General features: G+C 40.1%; 1 protein-coding gene across 3 annotated transcripts in view; it reads right to left on the reverse strand.

Annotated features, from left to right (window-relative positions):
• Slc39a8 (solute carrier family 39 member 8) overlaps positions 1–15,318 on the reverse strand; it is a 72,965-nt gene extending 57,647 nt beyond the window's left edge. Inside the window, exons 1-2 of one of the 3 annotated variants that reach the window (XM_048813665.1) lie at positions 15,162–15,318; positions 14,263–14,720 (exon numbers count right to left, since the gene is read on the reverse strand). In XM_048813665.1, the coding sequence (XP_048669622.1) occupies positions 14,263–14,481 (219 nt within the window). In that variant the 5' untranslated portion in view covers positions 14,482–14,720; positions 15,162–15,318. Of the gene's footprint in view, positions 1–14,262; positions 14,934–15,064 lie in introns of those variants that run through there. The other 2 variants (XM_048813666.1, XM_015484600.2) reach the window with 2 other exon arrangements.
• Positions 15,319–15,732: the final 414 nt, after the last annotated feature.

The following is a 15,732-nucleotide window of genomic DNA, read 5'->3' on the forward strand; positions in this document are numbered from 1 at the left end:
TGATTCTCAAAGCATGATCCAAGGCCCCTGAGGGTTGCCGAGATTCTATCAGAACATACGCAAGTCAAAATTATTTTCATAATAATACTAAGTCTACATTTCTCTTTTTCACTCTCACTCTGTTATGAGCGAACAATGCAGTTTCCAGAGGCTACAGATGTCATAACAGATCAAATGCAAAATCTCATATGGGAATCCAACCCTCTGCTATTAAGCTAGGTATTAGACATTTGCAAAGCATAAAACAATGCCATTCTCTATTTTTATGGTTATATAAAATACAGTTATTTTTTTTCTTTTAACATAGAATGAATTCATCATTGTAATTTTTAATAAATTCAATAAATATTTCCAAGTTTTCTCAACACTAATTTCTATAATGGTAAATATTAACAGATATGAATCACACATACTAAGGCTTTTTGATGTTCTCCATAATTTAAGAGTACAAGGAGATCCTTGGGACAAAAAGTTTGAGAACCTAGAACATAAGAAGGATGCACAGGAAGCTCCAGTGCCAAAAAATAAATAAATAAATAAATACACAGACAATGCCTTATATGCCATGTAGCGGAGGAGTTAGGAGCTTTTAATATAACCCTATCTAATATACCTCTTATCCTATTTATCCCACTCCATAAGATTGTGTCCACTGAAGCATCACTCTCAGTTTGCTCCTCTTCTACTCATCTTAAGGCCTAACACTTAAGGAACTCAATTATCTGTCTTTAATGTTCCTCTCCCTCCTTTACCATCCTCTACAAACATACGTGAATGTGAACTCTCTATTCTAACCAAACAGTTCTAATAAGCCATGTATTCTACCTCTATTGTGACATTGATCTTCATGGCCTAGAAGACTGATGCCCCTCCTCTCAAACTATCCAACTACATTCTGTCCTGTGAAGCCCCTTTTGGAATCCACCTCCTCTGCTATGCTCAACCCTTCTTCTCCAGACTCCTACATCCATAGTGTTTATTTGTTTAGATTTGCTGGTACTTCCTTATATGATTATCTGTTCACAGAAATGGGTATCTCACCAGACACCGTGACACACACCTATAATCCAAGCAATTCAAGAGGCTGAGGCAGGAGGATCATTAGCTCAGCAACTTAATGAGACCCTGTCTCAAAATTAAAAATAAGAAGAAGAAGATCTGGGTAAATAGCTCAGTGGTAAAGTACCCTTGGGTTCATATCCACCATATCCTCATCTCCAAAAAGGGGCATCTCTTCAGTAAGATCATAAACATCTAGAGAGGATACTTCTTCCTTATTCTGTCTTCCTCAAATCCTAACAAGACTTTGGACATAAAAGACACACCATGTATTAAAAACTCACTAATTTGATAGGTTAAGCAAAGAGGATGCATAAAAGGAGATTTAAAACTAGCTCAGGAGGCTGAGGCAACAGGATCACAAGTTCAAAGCCAGCCTCAGCAATGGCAAGGCACTAAGCAACTCAGTGAGATCCTAAATAAAAATACAAAATACAAAAAATACCTTGTCTCTAAATAAAAATACAAAAAAAAAGGGGGGGGGGCTGGGGATGTGCCCCAGTGGTTAAGTTCCCCGGGGCTCAATCCCTGTACCAAAAAAAAAAAAAAAAACTAGCACTCAATGTCTAAATATAGTTCTGGGAAATAAAGTCAATAACCTGAGAGTCATTTACCACGACCTCTGAAGAGCCAAATTTTACAGTCACAAGGTTTTCTGCTCATTCTATGAATCTCTCCCAGAATCAGTTCAGTGTGGCCCTGATACTACAAATAAGCAAATACTGACATCAGTGCTTTCAAGTTGACCTAGATATACAGCAATGGAGAACAACCAAGTCCAAATGAGGAGAACAGAATTCTGAAAAATTCAGAAATCAAGAGTCAAACAAAATTTATTATCTTTATTATTTCCTTTTACTCAGACAACACATGGGTAAAATTTCAACTATTTCTTTTATACTACTTTTAAAATTTATTTATCTGCATCAAAGGAATTACGTTTTTACCTTGACTTAAATAAGTTTTTAATTTGATTAAACTAATTTAGAAAGTTGTGTTGTTACAAAATATTGTTTAAAAGATTGAAATTATTTATCAAGCAAATAAGTATTCAATTACTCAACAAATATTTCCTGAATTCCAATTATCTGCTAGACACTATGCAGTTAGGTGAAAACAGAAGGTGACAGAGACAAACACAGTCTCTCATTTCACAAATCTTACAGACTTTTAAAGGGTTCATATAAAAACATAAATAATTATACCATGGCCTGCTACAAGTTAGGGTAGGATCCATGAATGGATCAGGTAATAGGATTGTCAAAGACTTTCTAGAGAAAACAACATCTAAACTGAGACATGAAGATGAAGTAGAAATAAGGTTGAAGATATATGGGAATGGGGGCAGATGCCACAGGGTCCTAAAGGACACTAGAATTCATTTTAACTGTACTGGGAAGTCTTGTGAAAATCGAGGCCTGCTCGGATTTGCATATTAATGATATAAGTTGGACAGAAATGTGGAGGATAGAGACAGGAGCAAGACTGGATGTAGAGGGCAGCAGCAGCCATGTGGGGGACTTCTGAGCACTCACAGCATGCCAGGCACTGGGGAGACTGGCTAGATACAGAATACGATTTCATCTCCACTACAATCCTACTAGGTAGTTACATTTTGTTCATTACATGAAAGAGAACACTTAAGTTTAGGAATTAAATAGAAGATATTTAGAAACTAATGTAATAAGGCTTATGTGCATTTGACAAAGAAAGAAGAAGCAGAAGAAGATGGAGGAGGAAGAGGAGAAAAGAAGGGAGGGAGGGAGGGAGGACAACATCTATTTTCTCAGCCTAATCCATGGAGTAGATGGTGATATGTATCTCTGAGATGGGCAAAACAGCATTACTAGGTTTTCGTGGAGAAAGAGATGGAGTTGCTGAGTTCTATCTGAGACAAGTTTAGACCTGATGATATGGGGAAGTTGGTAGAGTTAGAATCCATCCACCCTGGATGTCCAAGGTTCAAATCAAAAGAGAAATCTGAGCAAGCACCTCACATAGAAGGCAGCCATACAGAAAAGCATAACCTTAAGAATGACTGAGGGGGGGCTGGGGCTGTATAGCTCAGTGGTAAATCACTTGCCTCACATGTGTGAGGCACTGGGTTCGAATCTCATCACCACATAAAAATAAATAAAGATACTGTGTGTTCATCTACAACTAAAAAAATATTAAAAAAAAAAAAAATAAAGAGTGACTGAGGTTGGGCTGAGGTCGTGGCTCAGTGGTAGAGCACTTGCACATGTGAGGCACTGGGTTTGATTCTCAGCACCACAAAAAAATAAAGGTATTGTGTCCATCTACAACCAAAAAAAAAAAAAAAAGTGACTTGAGATTGTATGTAAAGTCAAAAGAAGACGGGCTTGTGATGGAACCCTGAGGAACACTAGTAATTAAAGAATGAGCAAAGGAAATCAAAATTGAAAACCTGAGCAGCCAGAGAGGCAAGCAAAACAGCAAAGTTGCAGACAAGTAAAGGATGTTTCATACTTGGATATAATCGGCACCATCAAAATTTACAGAGGTCAGACAAGGCGTGAGAAGCATTCATTATGTTTAACAATAAAAGGAATAAAAGGTTCTGTGTGACCTTGTGTAGAATAATTTCAAGGAAGTGGTGGGAGAAGCCCAATCACAATGACATGGGGAGTGACTGGGGGATAAGGAAATAGATATTCATACTTCCCCATCCAGTTACATGCAGAAAGTGAGGCACAAAAACCAGGGAATATTCAGGGGGATCATAGTACAGTGGCCTCACTAATACAGCATCTGCTTAAGCACAAGGGGAAAGAACTGAGGATTCAAAGTTGGAATGTCTCATGTCCCAAACAAATTTGTGTACTTGTTCTGAACTTTATTTAAACAATTTACTTGTACCTCAGATTCCGGAGAAATTGATATGTAGTAGGTCTCTTAAAACCGTTTGGCAAAGCAAATGTCCATAGCAGGAAATAACTTTGAAAGGTTAGAAAAACAGCTTGTAAAGGAATCAATATTGGATTTTAGAGTTAGCTGTTCATAATTATTGCAATTTGGTTAAACTAATTTAGAAAGTTGTGTTGTTATAAAGTAACAAGAGGGCAAAGAAAATAAATATTTTTTTCTTTTTTATATTCAAAAAGACAGTAACATCAGCAAAGAACACCCCCCTGCCTCAAATGAGTGCACAGTTCACAGTAGTTTCAAGAAACGGACATCAGTTTCACCTTGACCTCCAAGCACTTTCAAGGTGAGCTAACCTCTCCATGGGATGGTATTCTTCCCACGAGAAGCAACCATGGAAAGGACACAGGGTCTGAAGTCAGTCACCCTAGAGTGGAATCCTGACTCTGCACCTGTGATCTATCTCATTTAGAGTCATCTAACTTCTCTGAGGCTGGGTTTCCTCCTGGTTAAAAAAAAAAAAAGTATTTCCCCCCAGGGATTAGAAATATTGGGATGTAAATAAGAAAGCACTAAGCACAATACCTGACACACAAGAACCTCTCCATAAATGTTAGCTATTATTCCTATTAGGAAAAGAGCAGCTTCCTCTGCTACCTGCGAAGGTACTACCCATGACATTTACATAAATGGCAATCATAACATTAGGAACAGAGCCAGTGGTTAACTTTTCATATTAATATGTGTAGGTGAAGTAGCCAAAGAACATACCAAAGTTCTGAGACACTACTCCTAAAGAAACTGCAGTGCATCATGATTTCATATACAAACTCAACTACTGGATACCATCAATAGCATGCAATCCTCAACAAAATGGTCTGTGTGCTTTATAGCTCACACCCAACTCAGAATCAACCTACTGATTTTGCCAGCCCCCTCCATTTGAACTTCGGGCTTATTTTCTCTTTCCCTGCCCTTGAAGAGCCACATCTCTCCTGTTCCACCTCGAGTTCTCCAATTAACAAGGTTCAGCTGAATAGGAAGGGGCCTGGATTCTTTGGCTTGCAAAATCCATATAGAGGTTTATATAGATTTAGAAGTATATCTAAATTTAAAATCACAATTCTATCCTTCTAGAAATATAATATGGATCTTAACCACTCGTATTTTAGTAGTAATGTAAGTTTTGTAAAGAAATAACATATAGCCTCAGAAGTTGTAGAAGAAAGGAATCATTTCAATGTGTATTCAAATACTAAAACTATTTCATTTGTTTCCACACCTAGCGTAACATTCTCAGCAATGCATTACAAGTGTTTGATGAAAGAGAAGTAGAGACAGTTAAAACCTTTTTTAAGGTGAGAGTCATCATGGAAATGAAGCCACCAGACTGACTGACTTGTCACTGAATTTTTCCTGTTATTAATCCCTGCAGTTTTTTATAGCAATACTTTCTTCTATAAACTGTCTGCCTCTAAGGTGCTCAGGTCCCTAATCAAGGACAATTTTGCTAGAGACAACACACCAAGTAACGTAGCATTATGATGAGAGTAACCATGTATTAAGCACATAATTTCAACCAGATATGATGCTAAGTATATTATAAGCTTTGTCTTTTTTCTTATTTATTATATGCATACAAGTAGTGGGGGGTGGATCTTACACTTTTATTGTTAGTTCATGTAACACACTAAATATAGAAAAGCCATGGATGTTCTTATTGTTCTTATTTTTTCCTTCAAACAATCATTCTGTGAATAAGGACCATTCATTTCAATCTCCAGATGTGAAAACTACGAATTAAAGAGGTTAATTTGCTTGCCCGTGACTCAAAATAAGCTAATAAGTGACAATTAAAATTTCAAACCATGTCTGTTGGACTCTAGAGGCCAAACTGTTAACCATTATCCTGTACTCTCAATATAGTCAAAGAGCTAAGAAACTCATTAAATAAAGCAATGACAAATCTAGATTATTTTGAACTAGATTCACAGAAGTTTTAAAGCCTTAAAGCCTTTATCAATGCTTGCTTAATTTTTCCCTCTAACTATTCAGTATATTTTTAAAGAATTACAAAGCCAAGGTGTTAAATATTTGAAAGGCACAATACCACTTTTCAGGTAAATACCTTTGATCTAGATTCAGATATTTTTGTTTTTGTTCTCCTTAAACTTCAGGCCAAGAAAATCAAAAGAGGAGCTTTGGAAGGAGACAGAAACTGCATTAAACAAGGCTCCATTCTGAAGGTTTTCTATGTTCTCAAATCCCATCATCACAAAGGTAATTCAATGATAGCTTCACTTCTTTATAAAATAAATCTCAAGACCCAGCAAACCTATTCCATTACTGAAACAGACAAGGGGAAATTTTTGAGAATAAACTTATTCATTTCAATTACAAACAGCAATCTGTTAACTGGAGTTGAACCTGGGGAAACCCTCTGAAAACTATATAGTTTCTAAGATTGTCCAGAGTTTAGTAACATTGATTTAAATGCTGCATTGGAAATGATCCCAATGTTAGCTGACCGTACTTGGTAAGTGTACATCCTTTGAGGAAAACACCACCTTTATACACATAACTCACAGAATCTTTATCAACCACCCAGCTGCCAGCTGCCTTCACTTGAGACTTTCCCCACCCTCCTCCAAAAATGTTGATCCTTCTCAACCTCAGGCCTTTTTTTCTTTCCTTTCCTTTTTTTAAATTTCTTTGGTGGTGGTGGTACTGGAGATTGAACCCAGGCCAAGCTCTGATGCCACTGAGCTAATTCCCAGCCCTTTTTATTTTATTTTGAGCCAGGGTCTCATTAAGTCACCCATGATGTCCTTAAACTTAAAATCCTCTGGCCTCAGCTTCCCAAAGAGCTGGGATTACAAGCAAGAACCACTACACCCCACAGATTTTCCATTCATATTTATACTCTCATTTCTGTCCCCAACTCCTACTCCCCCAAAAGAAACTGATAACACAGAGGATTTCAAAATGTATTAAATTTAAAGAAGATATGAGTTTTTATGATGAGGAAACTAAGTGCCTGCTCCTCAATATCTCCCAAGATGAATATAACTAGAAAACAGAAATACAGCATGAGCCATGGAAAGCCCAACATCTACAAGCCTCCTACCTATCAATTCTACTTCCGACATCCCCAGGGAGAAATAAAGATCTATCCCAGTTAAGGAATTACCAGGCTGGAGATGTAACTCAGTGGTACAACACTTGTCTACCATGTGCAAAGTTCAGGGCTTGAATCCCCAGCACTGCCAATAAATAAGGAAAGGAATTTACCTCTCCTGGTAGTGAGAGAGTTCAAACTCCCACCTGCAGCAAAACTTCACTTAAGATGGAGCCACTGATGCTACCAAAGAACATGCTCATCAGCTCCCATTCCTTGCTTCATCTCATTGCCCAGCACCTATGAACAACCATTTTCTCCAGTGCCATTACCACGGACCAGAGAGAGGAAGATTTCCACTGTCTGCTACCAGAAGTGCTCACTGACAGAACCCTTTCCAAGTCATATAGAAGAACGATTGTTGCTCAAAATACTGTCTGAAGAAAAATTCCACACATGAGAAAGCATAAGAGAAAATTTCATGCTCTACAAAAGAAAATGCATGTAAACTCACAAGGAAATCCAATTTGTAATTAATGGTACAGACACACTTGGTAGAAGCAGAAGTTCAATTAATACATACATTTTTTTAAATGAAACCAGATAAGTAAAATTGATCGAGTTGTAACTCCTTATAGGGTATTTCCAATTTATTTGGAGCCAGGGTCACAAGAGTCCTTCAGGTCCATGCCACAGGTGTCCATTTGACAATCATGCATGGCCTTGTGATATGCCTCATGTTTGCTACGGTGATTACTTAGATACTGCAGTTTTACCTTGTGCATTTACTTTTCACAAGTTTCCATCTTATTCCCTGGTTGTATGACAGGGCCTTGAAGACAAGAACTAGTTTCACCCTTGTGGACCTTTTGATTCAATGTGACCAAGCAATGGAGCCAGACAAGAAACTGATGCTAAGCAACTTCTGTCCATGGTTCAGAATCTGAGGTGATGATTGCTTGGGCTAGAGGAAGGATGCTTTTCTAGACTATGGACCCCAAAATACACCACAGCCTGAGCTTAAGATTGCCTGAGGTTCCACCTCTTACTTTGTGACACTGAGTCACTGACACAGAAAATGTGTCCCCGTGCCACATTTTCCCTTTGTGCAAAGTGAAGATAATCATAGTACCTTTATCATAGGACTGCTGTGAGTATAAAATGTGATAATACAGATAAGTGGGTTAAAAGAGTTATGTCACCTAGTAAAAGGTTGATAAATCCCAGCTATAATTATTTATGTTATGTACAAAACGGTCCATGTGATCCCCAGGAGAGGGAATAAAGATGAAAGTTTAGGTGTTAGATGTGGAAAGAATGAAAAGCATTTTCCTATTCAGATCCCAATCACACCTGGAATCCAGGTAAGCTAAGCTCTTGAAGCCATAGTCAAATGACTTTTGAGTGTTTCTCAAAAGTTTTCCCAAAAGCCTTGAAACACAACACACTGGGCACAACTTATGTAATAGTGATATAATGGGGCAGAATAGGGCCATTGTCTTTGAGGACACTTGACAAGAGACCAACATAACTTCGCCCTTCTGTGTCACCCTTCTGGTTTCTCACTGAACGAGCAGGTCGGAAGGCATTCCTAGCAGGTTTACTCCTGCTATGTCTCGGCACATAAAAGCCAAAAAAGAAAAGACAGATGATGTTCTTTATCTCTTCCATCCATAGTCAGTGCTGCCTGGAACCTTCCTCCCTCATATGTATATCCTTGCCCCCACCCCTGGAAAAAATGTAATAGACAACAATAAGTAATGCATAGAATATGTATGTAGTGACCACACACACACACATGCACACGTGTACCTTCTGTATGCTGCATACCACTATCCTCACCAGCCATTGATCTGAACCAGGACTCATCACTGTCTCTCCCCTTCTGGCATTATAATACAGAGGGATAATGAAGGAATAGATCTAATAGTAAATGACCATTATAGACCAAAAACTTGAAGGTATATCTCTGTGTTAAAATGTTTGCTGGGCATGAACAAAGGCCTGGATTCAATCCCCAGCACCACAAAAATAAAAATAAAATGAAAAATTGTAGTTGACAGTGTTTATCCTTGGGGCCTTTTGAATATGCTTCATCCATGCCTACCACCTGTCAACTACCTTCTGACTGTTTCCAACTGCAATGGTCATTATGCCCCATGCAACCCACCGTTCCTGCCTCCCTAGCTCCCATCTTGATGCACTACCTACATTCCACACTCTAAAGTTAGATTAATTTTTGAAGACACAAGTCTGATCCAACCAGACATATCATTTTATGGTACATTATAGTTACGTGTGCATGTCTTATCTCCTCCAATTATCCGTAAAGTCATGTGTAAACCCAAATTATTTTACTCATCTTAAACTATCTTCACTCACTTATTCAAAAAATTTCTAATGAATACATCTAATGAACCAGGCACTACACCAACCCCTGGAGAGATTAGTCAGGATACACCTTTCAATTTGTTTATAATCTAGTGGGAGAGGAGAGAGGGGCATAGAGGGAGTACAGCCATGTAAAAAAACAAACAAACAAAAAAGTAACCTAAAATCTGTCCATGTTATAATATAATTGCAATATTTATTATTAATATTATTATTATATTATAATAAATATTATTATGATTTCACAGGCATCGATTAATACAAGATCACATAAAAGAGATTGCTACTAAATGCTTTAGGCAGATCAAGAAATGTCTCAGAAGAATTAATACCAAAGCATAAGCAGATATAAGTGGAACACTGAGCACTATAAACAGCCTATTATGGGCTGGGATTGAGGCTCAGGGGTTGAGTGCTCGACTAGCATGCGCGGGACCCAGGTTCAATTCTCAGCACCACATAAAAAAAATAAAGTCATTGTGTTGTGTCCATCTACAAAAAAGATTCTCTATCTCTCCTCTCTCTCTTTAAAAAAACAAAAACAAACAAACAAAAAAACAAAAAAACCCAGCCTGTTAAACATTGCAGCAGTGGGGGGCTGGAGATATAGCTCAGTTGGTAGAGTGCTTGCCTTGCATGCACAAGGCCCTGGGTTCGATCCCCATCATCCACACACCTGAAATCCCAGGGACTCGGAAGGCTAAAGAAGGAGGATCTCGAGTTCAAAACCAGCTTTAGCAAAAGTGAGGTGCTAAGCAACTCACTGAGACCCTGTCTCTAATAAAAAATACAAAATAGGACTAGGAATGTGACTCAGTGGTCCAGTGCCCCTGAGTTCAATCCCCAGTACCCACCCCCCCAAAAAAGGTTACTGCTGTGGCCTGGTGTGGTGGCACATGCCTGTAATCCCAGCAATTTGGGAGGCTGAGGCAGGAGGACCACAAGTTCAGGGACAGCCACAGCAATTTATCGAGGCCCTAAGCAACTTAGCAAGACCCTGTCTCAAGAGTAAAAATAAAAGTGGCTAGAGATATAACTCAATGGTAAAACTCCCCTGAGTTTAATCCCCAGTTGTGGCTCAGTGGTAGAGTGCTTGCCTGGCACGTGTGAGGCACTGGGTTCGATCTTCAGCACCACGGAATACTTTTATACTTTTATAAATAAGCACTTTTATAAATAAATACATAAAAGTATTGTGTCCATCTACAACTAAAAAAAAAAGGGGGGGGGACTTTATTGAAATGTCTGAAGTTTAGGGGATGGGGTGGAGTTCAGCGGTAGAACACTGACCTAACAAGTACGAAGCCCTGGGGCCCTGAGGCCGTGAGTTCCATCCCCAGCACTGCAAAAAAATAAAACAGTGTTTGAAGTTTATCTTGAAAGGACTGAATTGTTTTAATAGGATGAGCGATAAGATCAGATCTGTACTTCAACCATTCTAAATTAGAGTGCAGGACTCAGTCAAACTGTTTATTGAATAGTTAATTGATACTAGCATGATAAAAATATTTCATGAACTGGGAAACAGAAAAATCTGTGCATCAGTGTTGTTTGTGACGCTCAAAAAAAATTTTAAGGCAATGTTTAACTGAACTTTGTTAAGCATAGATTTTGATTAAGTGATTCAAGGAAAAAAAGAATGTTCTAGTTGGAGGCAGGAAGGGTCTAAGGAAGAAAAAGAGCTAAGAAGAGATTGAGCAAAAGCTTACCAAATTGTTGAATTGAGTGGATGCCGGGCCTGGAGAGGTAGGTTGACCCCAAAGGAGGAGGGCCTTCAATGCCAGCATCAAGAATTTTCCCAATGAAAAGACAGATATGAGGGTTTTTGAAAGAAAGAATACTATACTCCTTCAGGAAGAGTTGATATAAATTCAAAGACATTAAAAATACAGTTCAGGCAATGGGGTAATAGTAAAAATGTGAAAGAAAGAAAATTCATATATTTTGCAGGGGACAGTCAAGTGTCAGGTACAAGAAAGTATGACACAAAGGTTGCCTCACACAGCAACCTGCCACCTCCTCTACCCTCCAGGGCACCAGATTATTTGAATGGAGTCATTCCTAGCAGTTTAAAGTGATAATTGGGAAATGCAGATCTTCCCTTTCATCCAGCTGTTTAGCCAGTGTCACACTAAAGAACTTGGAGATAAGGTGTTGAAGAAGAGGAAATGAAGAAAAAGAATGATAAAAGAACCTAAAGCTCCCAGGGCGGTTCAATCCCTAGTTAAAAAAAAAAAAAGACTCTGAACTAATAAAAGGTAGCAAATAGGCAATTCTAAAATCCCCAATATTCCAGACACTCCCCTACATGGACCAGACCTATGCTTGTGGTCATGGGGGCCACTTGCCTAAAAAGAGTTCACTCCCTCTTCTCTGTTGTTTGGGCTGCTTCTTGTACCTAACTCTTTGTGCACTTAGTAACTATAAAATGCAGAATAATGAACTCAATTGTTTTACTATCTCCAGTTTGAACTGAGGTCACTTTGGTTTCCCAAAGCGACAATGTAATAGTAGTTAGAGACACCAGGGGAAAAAATCAGAAAAATTTCTAAAACCATTTAATAAATCTCCAGAATTCAGTAGTCTATAACTTGAGAGAAGCTAACCTAATACCACAGCCCACATCCAAAAGAACACTATCTTTTGAAGATAGATCTTGTAGAAGATGCAATAAATTTCTGGCCCGTGGAAACAAATTCTATTTTCTCAGGATTTTTTAAAGTCAGAAAATTTTATTTTTTCACAATACAGTACAGTGTTCCCTGTGGCAGGTGAGGAAACTAAACTGCATTCTTTGAAATACAAAAATGTTAAAAGGCCTTAAAATGTTATTCTAAATTAGATGGTTTCATTCTGAAGTCATAAGAATATGCCTTGGCTAGACTCCATTAGTTACCAGCAAATTAATGGATTCTTCTGAATTAACATCACTTGTCTTCTTTTAACCAATGAATTGTTGTTTTCATTAGGACTTCTTAGAACTTCAAATAGATGTTCCTTAGGCAGACCTGATTAAGTGGTGAATTTTCCTTGGCTTCCCTTTGTATACAAGTTAATTATGGGCTTTTTCCTATCTCTTTGGGATGCCCACAGAGGTCATAATGAGTTAAATATGCAAACTTGAGAATGAGAAACACAGTGTTAACATACATATAATTTCTCTACTTAAACATCCTATCTGCTAATAAAGCAAGAATCATATCACTAGTAAATTAAGTAATTGAGACATATTTTCCAGTATCTTAGCAAGAGTGATTAGGGGTCTTTGTCCCCCTTAAAATTCACCTTCAGACACTGCGAGATAAGGATATCACTTAAGTCAAAACAGTGTGTGGGCCACAGATATGCAAATTCAAGTCAAGTCTCTAAGCTTCTTTCCAAGCATAGGACCACACCTACTTGGAAATGCTGGTGTCCAGTTCTCCTTCTTGAAGAGGAGCTCAGAAAATACTTCAGAAGTTATTTTCTTTATTTTTCTAAAATATCACATAGTATGTGAGCATTTCAGTCTTTCTAACATATCATTTCTCAAATATTAAGCCAAATATAATAACATGCAAGAACTGGAATAATAGGAAACTAAAAATATCCATAAGGGATCACAAAATCCTTCTGGATCAAGGACAGACTGCCTCTGAAACCCCATGGCATCAAAAAATTCTATCTCTTGAGAAATTTCTATTGCCATAAATTTTAATTGGGGTATGAAATAACTAACAAAAAAAGAATACCAACCTGTGTATTTATCTGATTAAAGTTTCTCTAACTGTAATGTAAGGTCTGACTCATTGGGAAATGTTGTATTTCCAAGATTAGAGTATAGTATACAGAATTGCCCAAACATCTTGAAACACAAAAACTTTTGTAACAAACTATCATTGCCTAAAAGTGACCAAATATATATATATATGAAATACTATATTCGGTTATTTAAAAAAAAATCAAAGCATTGATTTAACTGAATCTGTCCCCCCACCTTACCCCCAAGGTCTCCCACATGCTAGGCAAGGGCTCTATCCCTCAACTACATCCCCAGCCCCACAACAGGTATGATTTTACTTGCTTCTAGGTCGTTGGAGGCTGCCCTTAAACCCAAGATTTTGTCGTTAACTAGATAATACTGTGTTTGTGAACTGAGAAATGTTACGTTTTTATTTTGAATGAATTTTGGAATCACTTAGCCTGACATGAAAAGAAACAACCCCCTTCAAATCCAGTCTGACACAAACTGAACCACCAGCTGTGATCCTGGTCTCTTGGCATCCTCAGCTTCCCCATCTGTCCAACAGGTTCTTCAGCTCTAAATGTAATGCGCTCAGGAGTCAGAACTACGTTGTACGTCATTTTTAAATGGAAGTGCCCACAGGACAACTGTTAATGAGGGTGGCATGTGACATTCTTTCTGCTGACTTTGTGGAAAATTAAGTAAGCCGTTGTCTTTCTGGGAAGATTTAAATACAATATTCCTATCTTTAAAAAAAAAAAAAGAGGAAGAAGCATTTCTGAAGGTGTCTTCCCGTCCTCAACTACTTCATAAACTTTTCTACAACATCTTAAAAGCACAAGCCTCTGATCTCTCAGCTTATCAGACAGAACTGCAACTTCTGGCTGAACTGTACTAGTCCTGTAAACCTGATTAACTAGCCAGATCTAGTGGAAATCACGCGCCACCGATCAGTTGCGGTCCTATACCTGAAAAACCTAAGTTCTCTCTCCTGCACTTTCCCCACATGAAAACGGTTCCTATACAAATGGAAATCTACGGACACCCACGGGGCTTTAGGGCCGCGCTGGGCCCGCGGTCCTACCTGGTTGAAGTGCAGCTGGCTCAACTCCAGGACGCCCTTGACTGGGGCAGCTCCCAGCTGTTCCAGCAAGAGCTCGAGCTTCGCCGCCGACAAACTCCGATTGGCGCCGAACAAGCTCAGCACATCCTCGCTGAAGGCGAGCCCGGGCCCTTCCGCTGCCCCTCCGAAGCTGGTGGCCGCCAGCAGCAGAAGCCCGGCCACTGCCCTGCCTGGAGCCATCCTGGCCCAAGCTGCCCTTCGAGACGCGCGGGTGCACTGGTGTCGCCAAGAGTGGCCAAGAGTGAGCCGATCAGGCGTCTCCGCCCGTCCGGGTTAGCGTGGCGCGCAGCGCTCCTGCTCCGCCGCTGCCGCCGCCTTTGAGAGAGTAGCAGCCCACGACCTTCGGGACATTGAAGTGGCAGCTCTGCCCGGGGGGGAAGCGATAGACCGAGTGGGGCCCCCCGGGCCTCCTGGAGAGCCTGAGATAAAAGGGACAAAGGAGGACAGAGATAAAGGCCACCGAGCCACCGGCCGGCCGTCCCCAGGAGCTCTGGGTGGCCAGAGCCTCGAACGGCCCGGCTGGGCTTGAGGCCAACTGCCCGGGAGCCGGGTTTGCAGAGGCCCCAGGATTTGCGCACAGTTTGGTGACACATGCTCCTCCCGGATATAAAGCCCCAAACCGCGCCACTCCTAGGAAGAAGTCAAACCACACTGACTGTACAACCCCATCTCCTCTTCCTGTCTTTATGCTTTATTCCCTCCGCGGCTAACTTAGAAAGGTTGAACCGTGTAGTCAGTCCCCAGGGAGCTGCAGAAAACTGACCCTTCGGAGTCCCGGGGTTTGAGCGTCTACACAGAATCCTCCCTCCTGGAACCTCTGGACTTGGCAAGTTAAAAGGAAGGACTCGCTAGCCTCTCACCTCTCCTATCTGTCTCTTTCTCTGCGTCTTTCTCTTTGTGTGACTAGATCGGTGTCTGAGTCTCTCCTCTCTCTGTCTGTCTCTTTCTCTCTTCCCTTTTTCCTTTATCTCCTGTCCGCTGGGAAACTCTGGGATTGGGCCCTACGCCCTTCACAGATAAGTGGAGAGTCTAGTCCCCGCCTCTGTAGCACGTGGTGACACACTCCCCCAGGCTGAACTCCCGGGCGTGTCCACGCCGCGGCGCAGAGCTGCTCTTTCTCCAAGCGCTTCTTTCCAGCTCAGCGGTGCCCTCTCCCTACCCTCGCCTCTGAGGATTACCTGGATGCCATCTACAAACGGGATCCCTAGCCCTCTTTCTGTTCTCAGTGGTCCACCTCTTTGTTACCTTGATGAAAACAACTTCCTGCAATGGAGTCTAGAGCCCCTTACATTGTCTAAGAGATTAACAGGAATTGCTTTTTTGTCTCACTTCTTAAAATCAGAGGACAAAGAGGAAACCCAAACTGTAGAACCCAGGCGGGCTAGCTGAGCCAGCATTGCCCAAGCCAGCCCTTCCTGACGCCGCGAGGGA

The sequence above is a fragment of the Marmota marmota genome, unplaced genomic scaffold (assembly GCF_001458135.2).
Source record: "Marmota marmota marmota unplaced genomic scaffold, marMar, whole genome shotgun sequence".
NCBI classification, from domain to species: domain Eukaryota; kingdom Metazoa; phylum Chordata; class Mammalia; order Rodentia; family Sciuridae; genus Marmota; species Marmota marmota.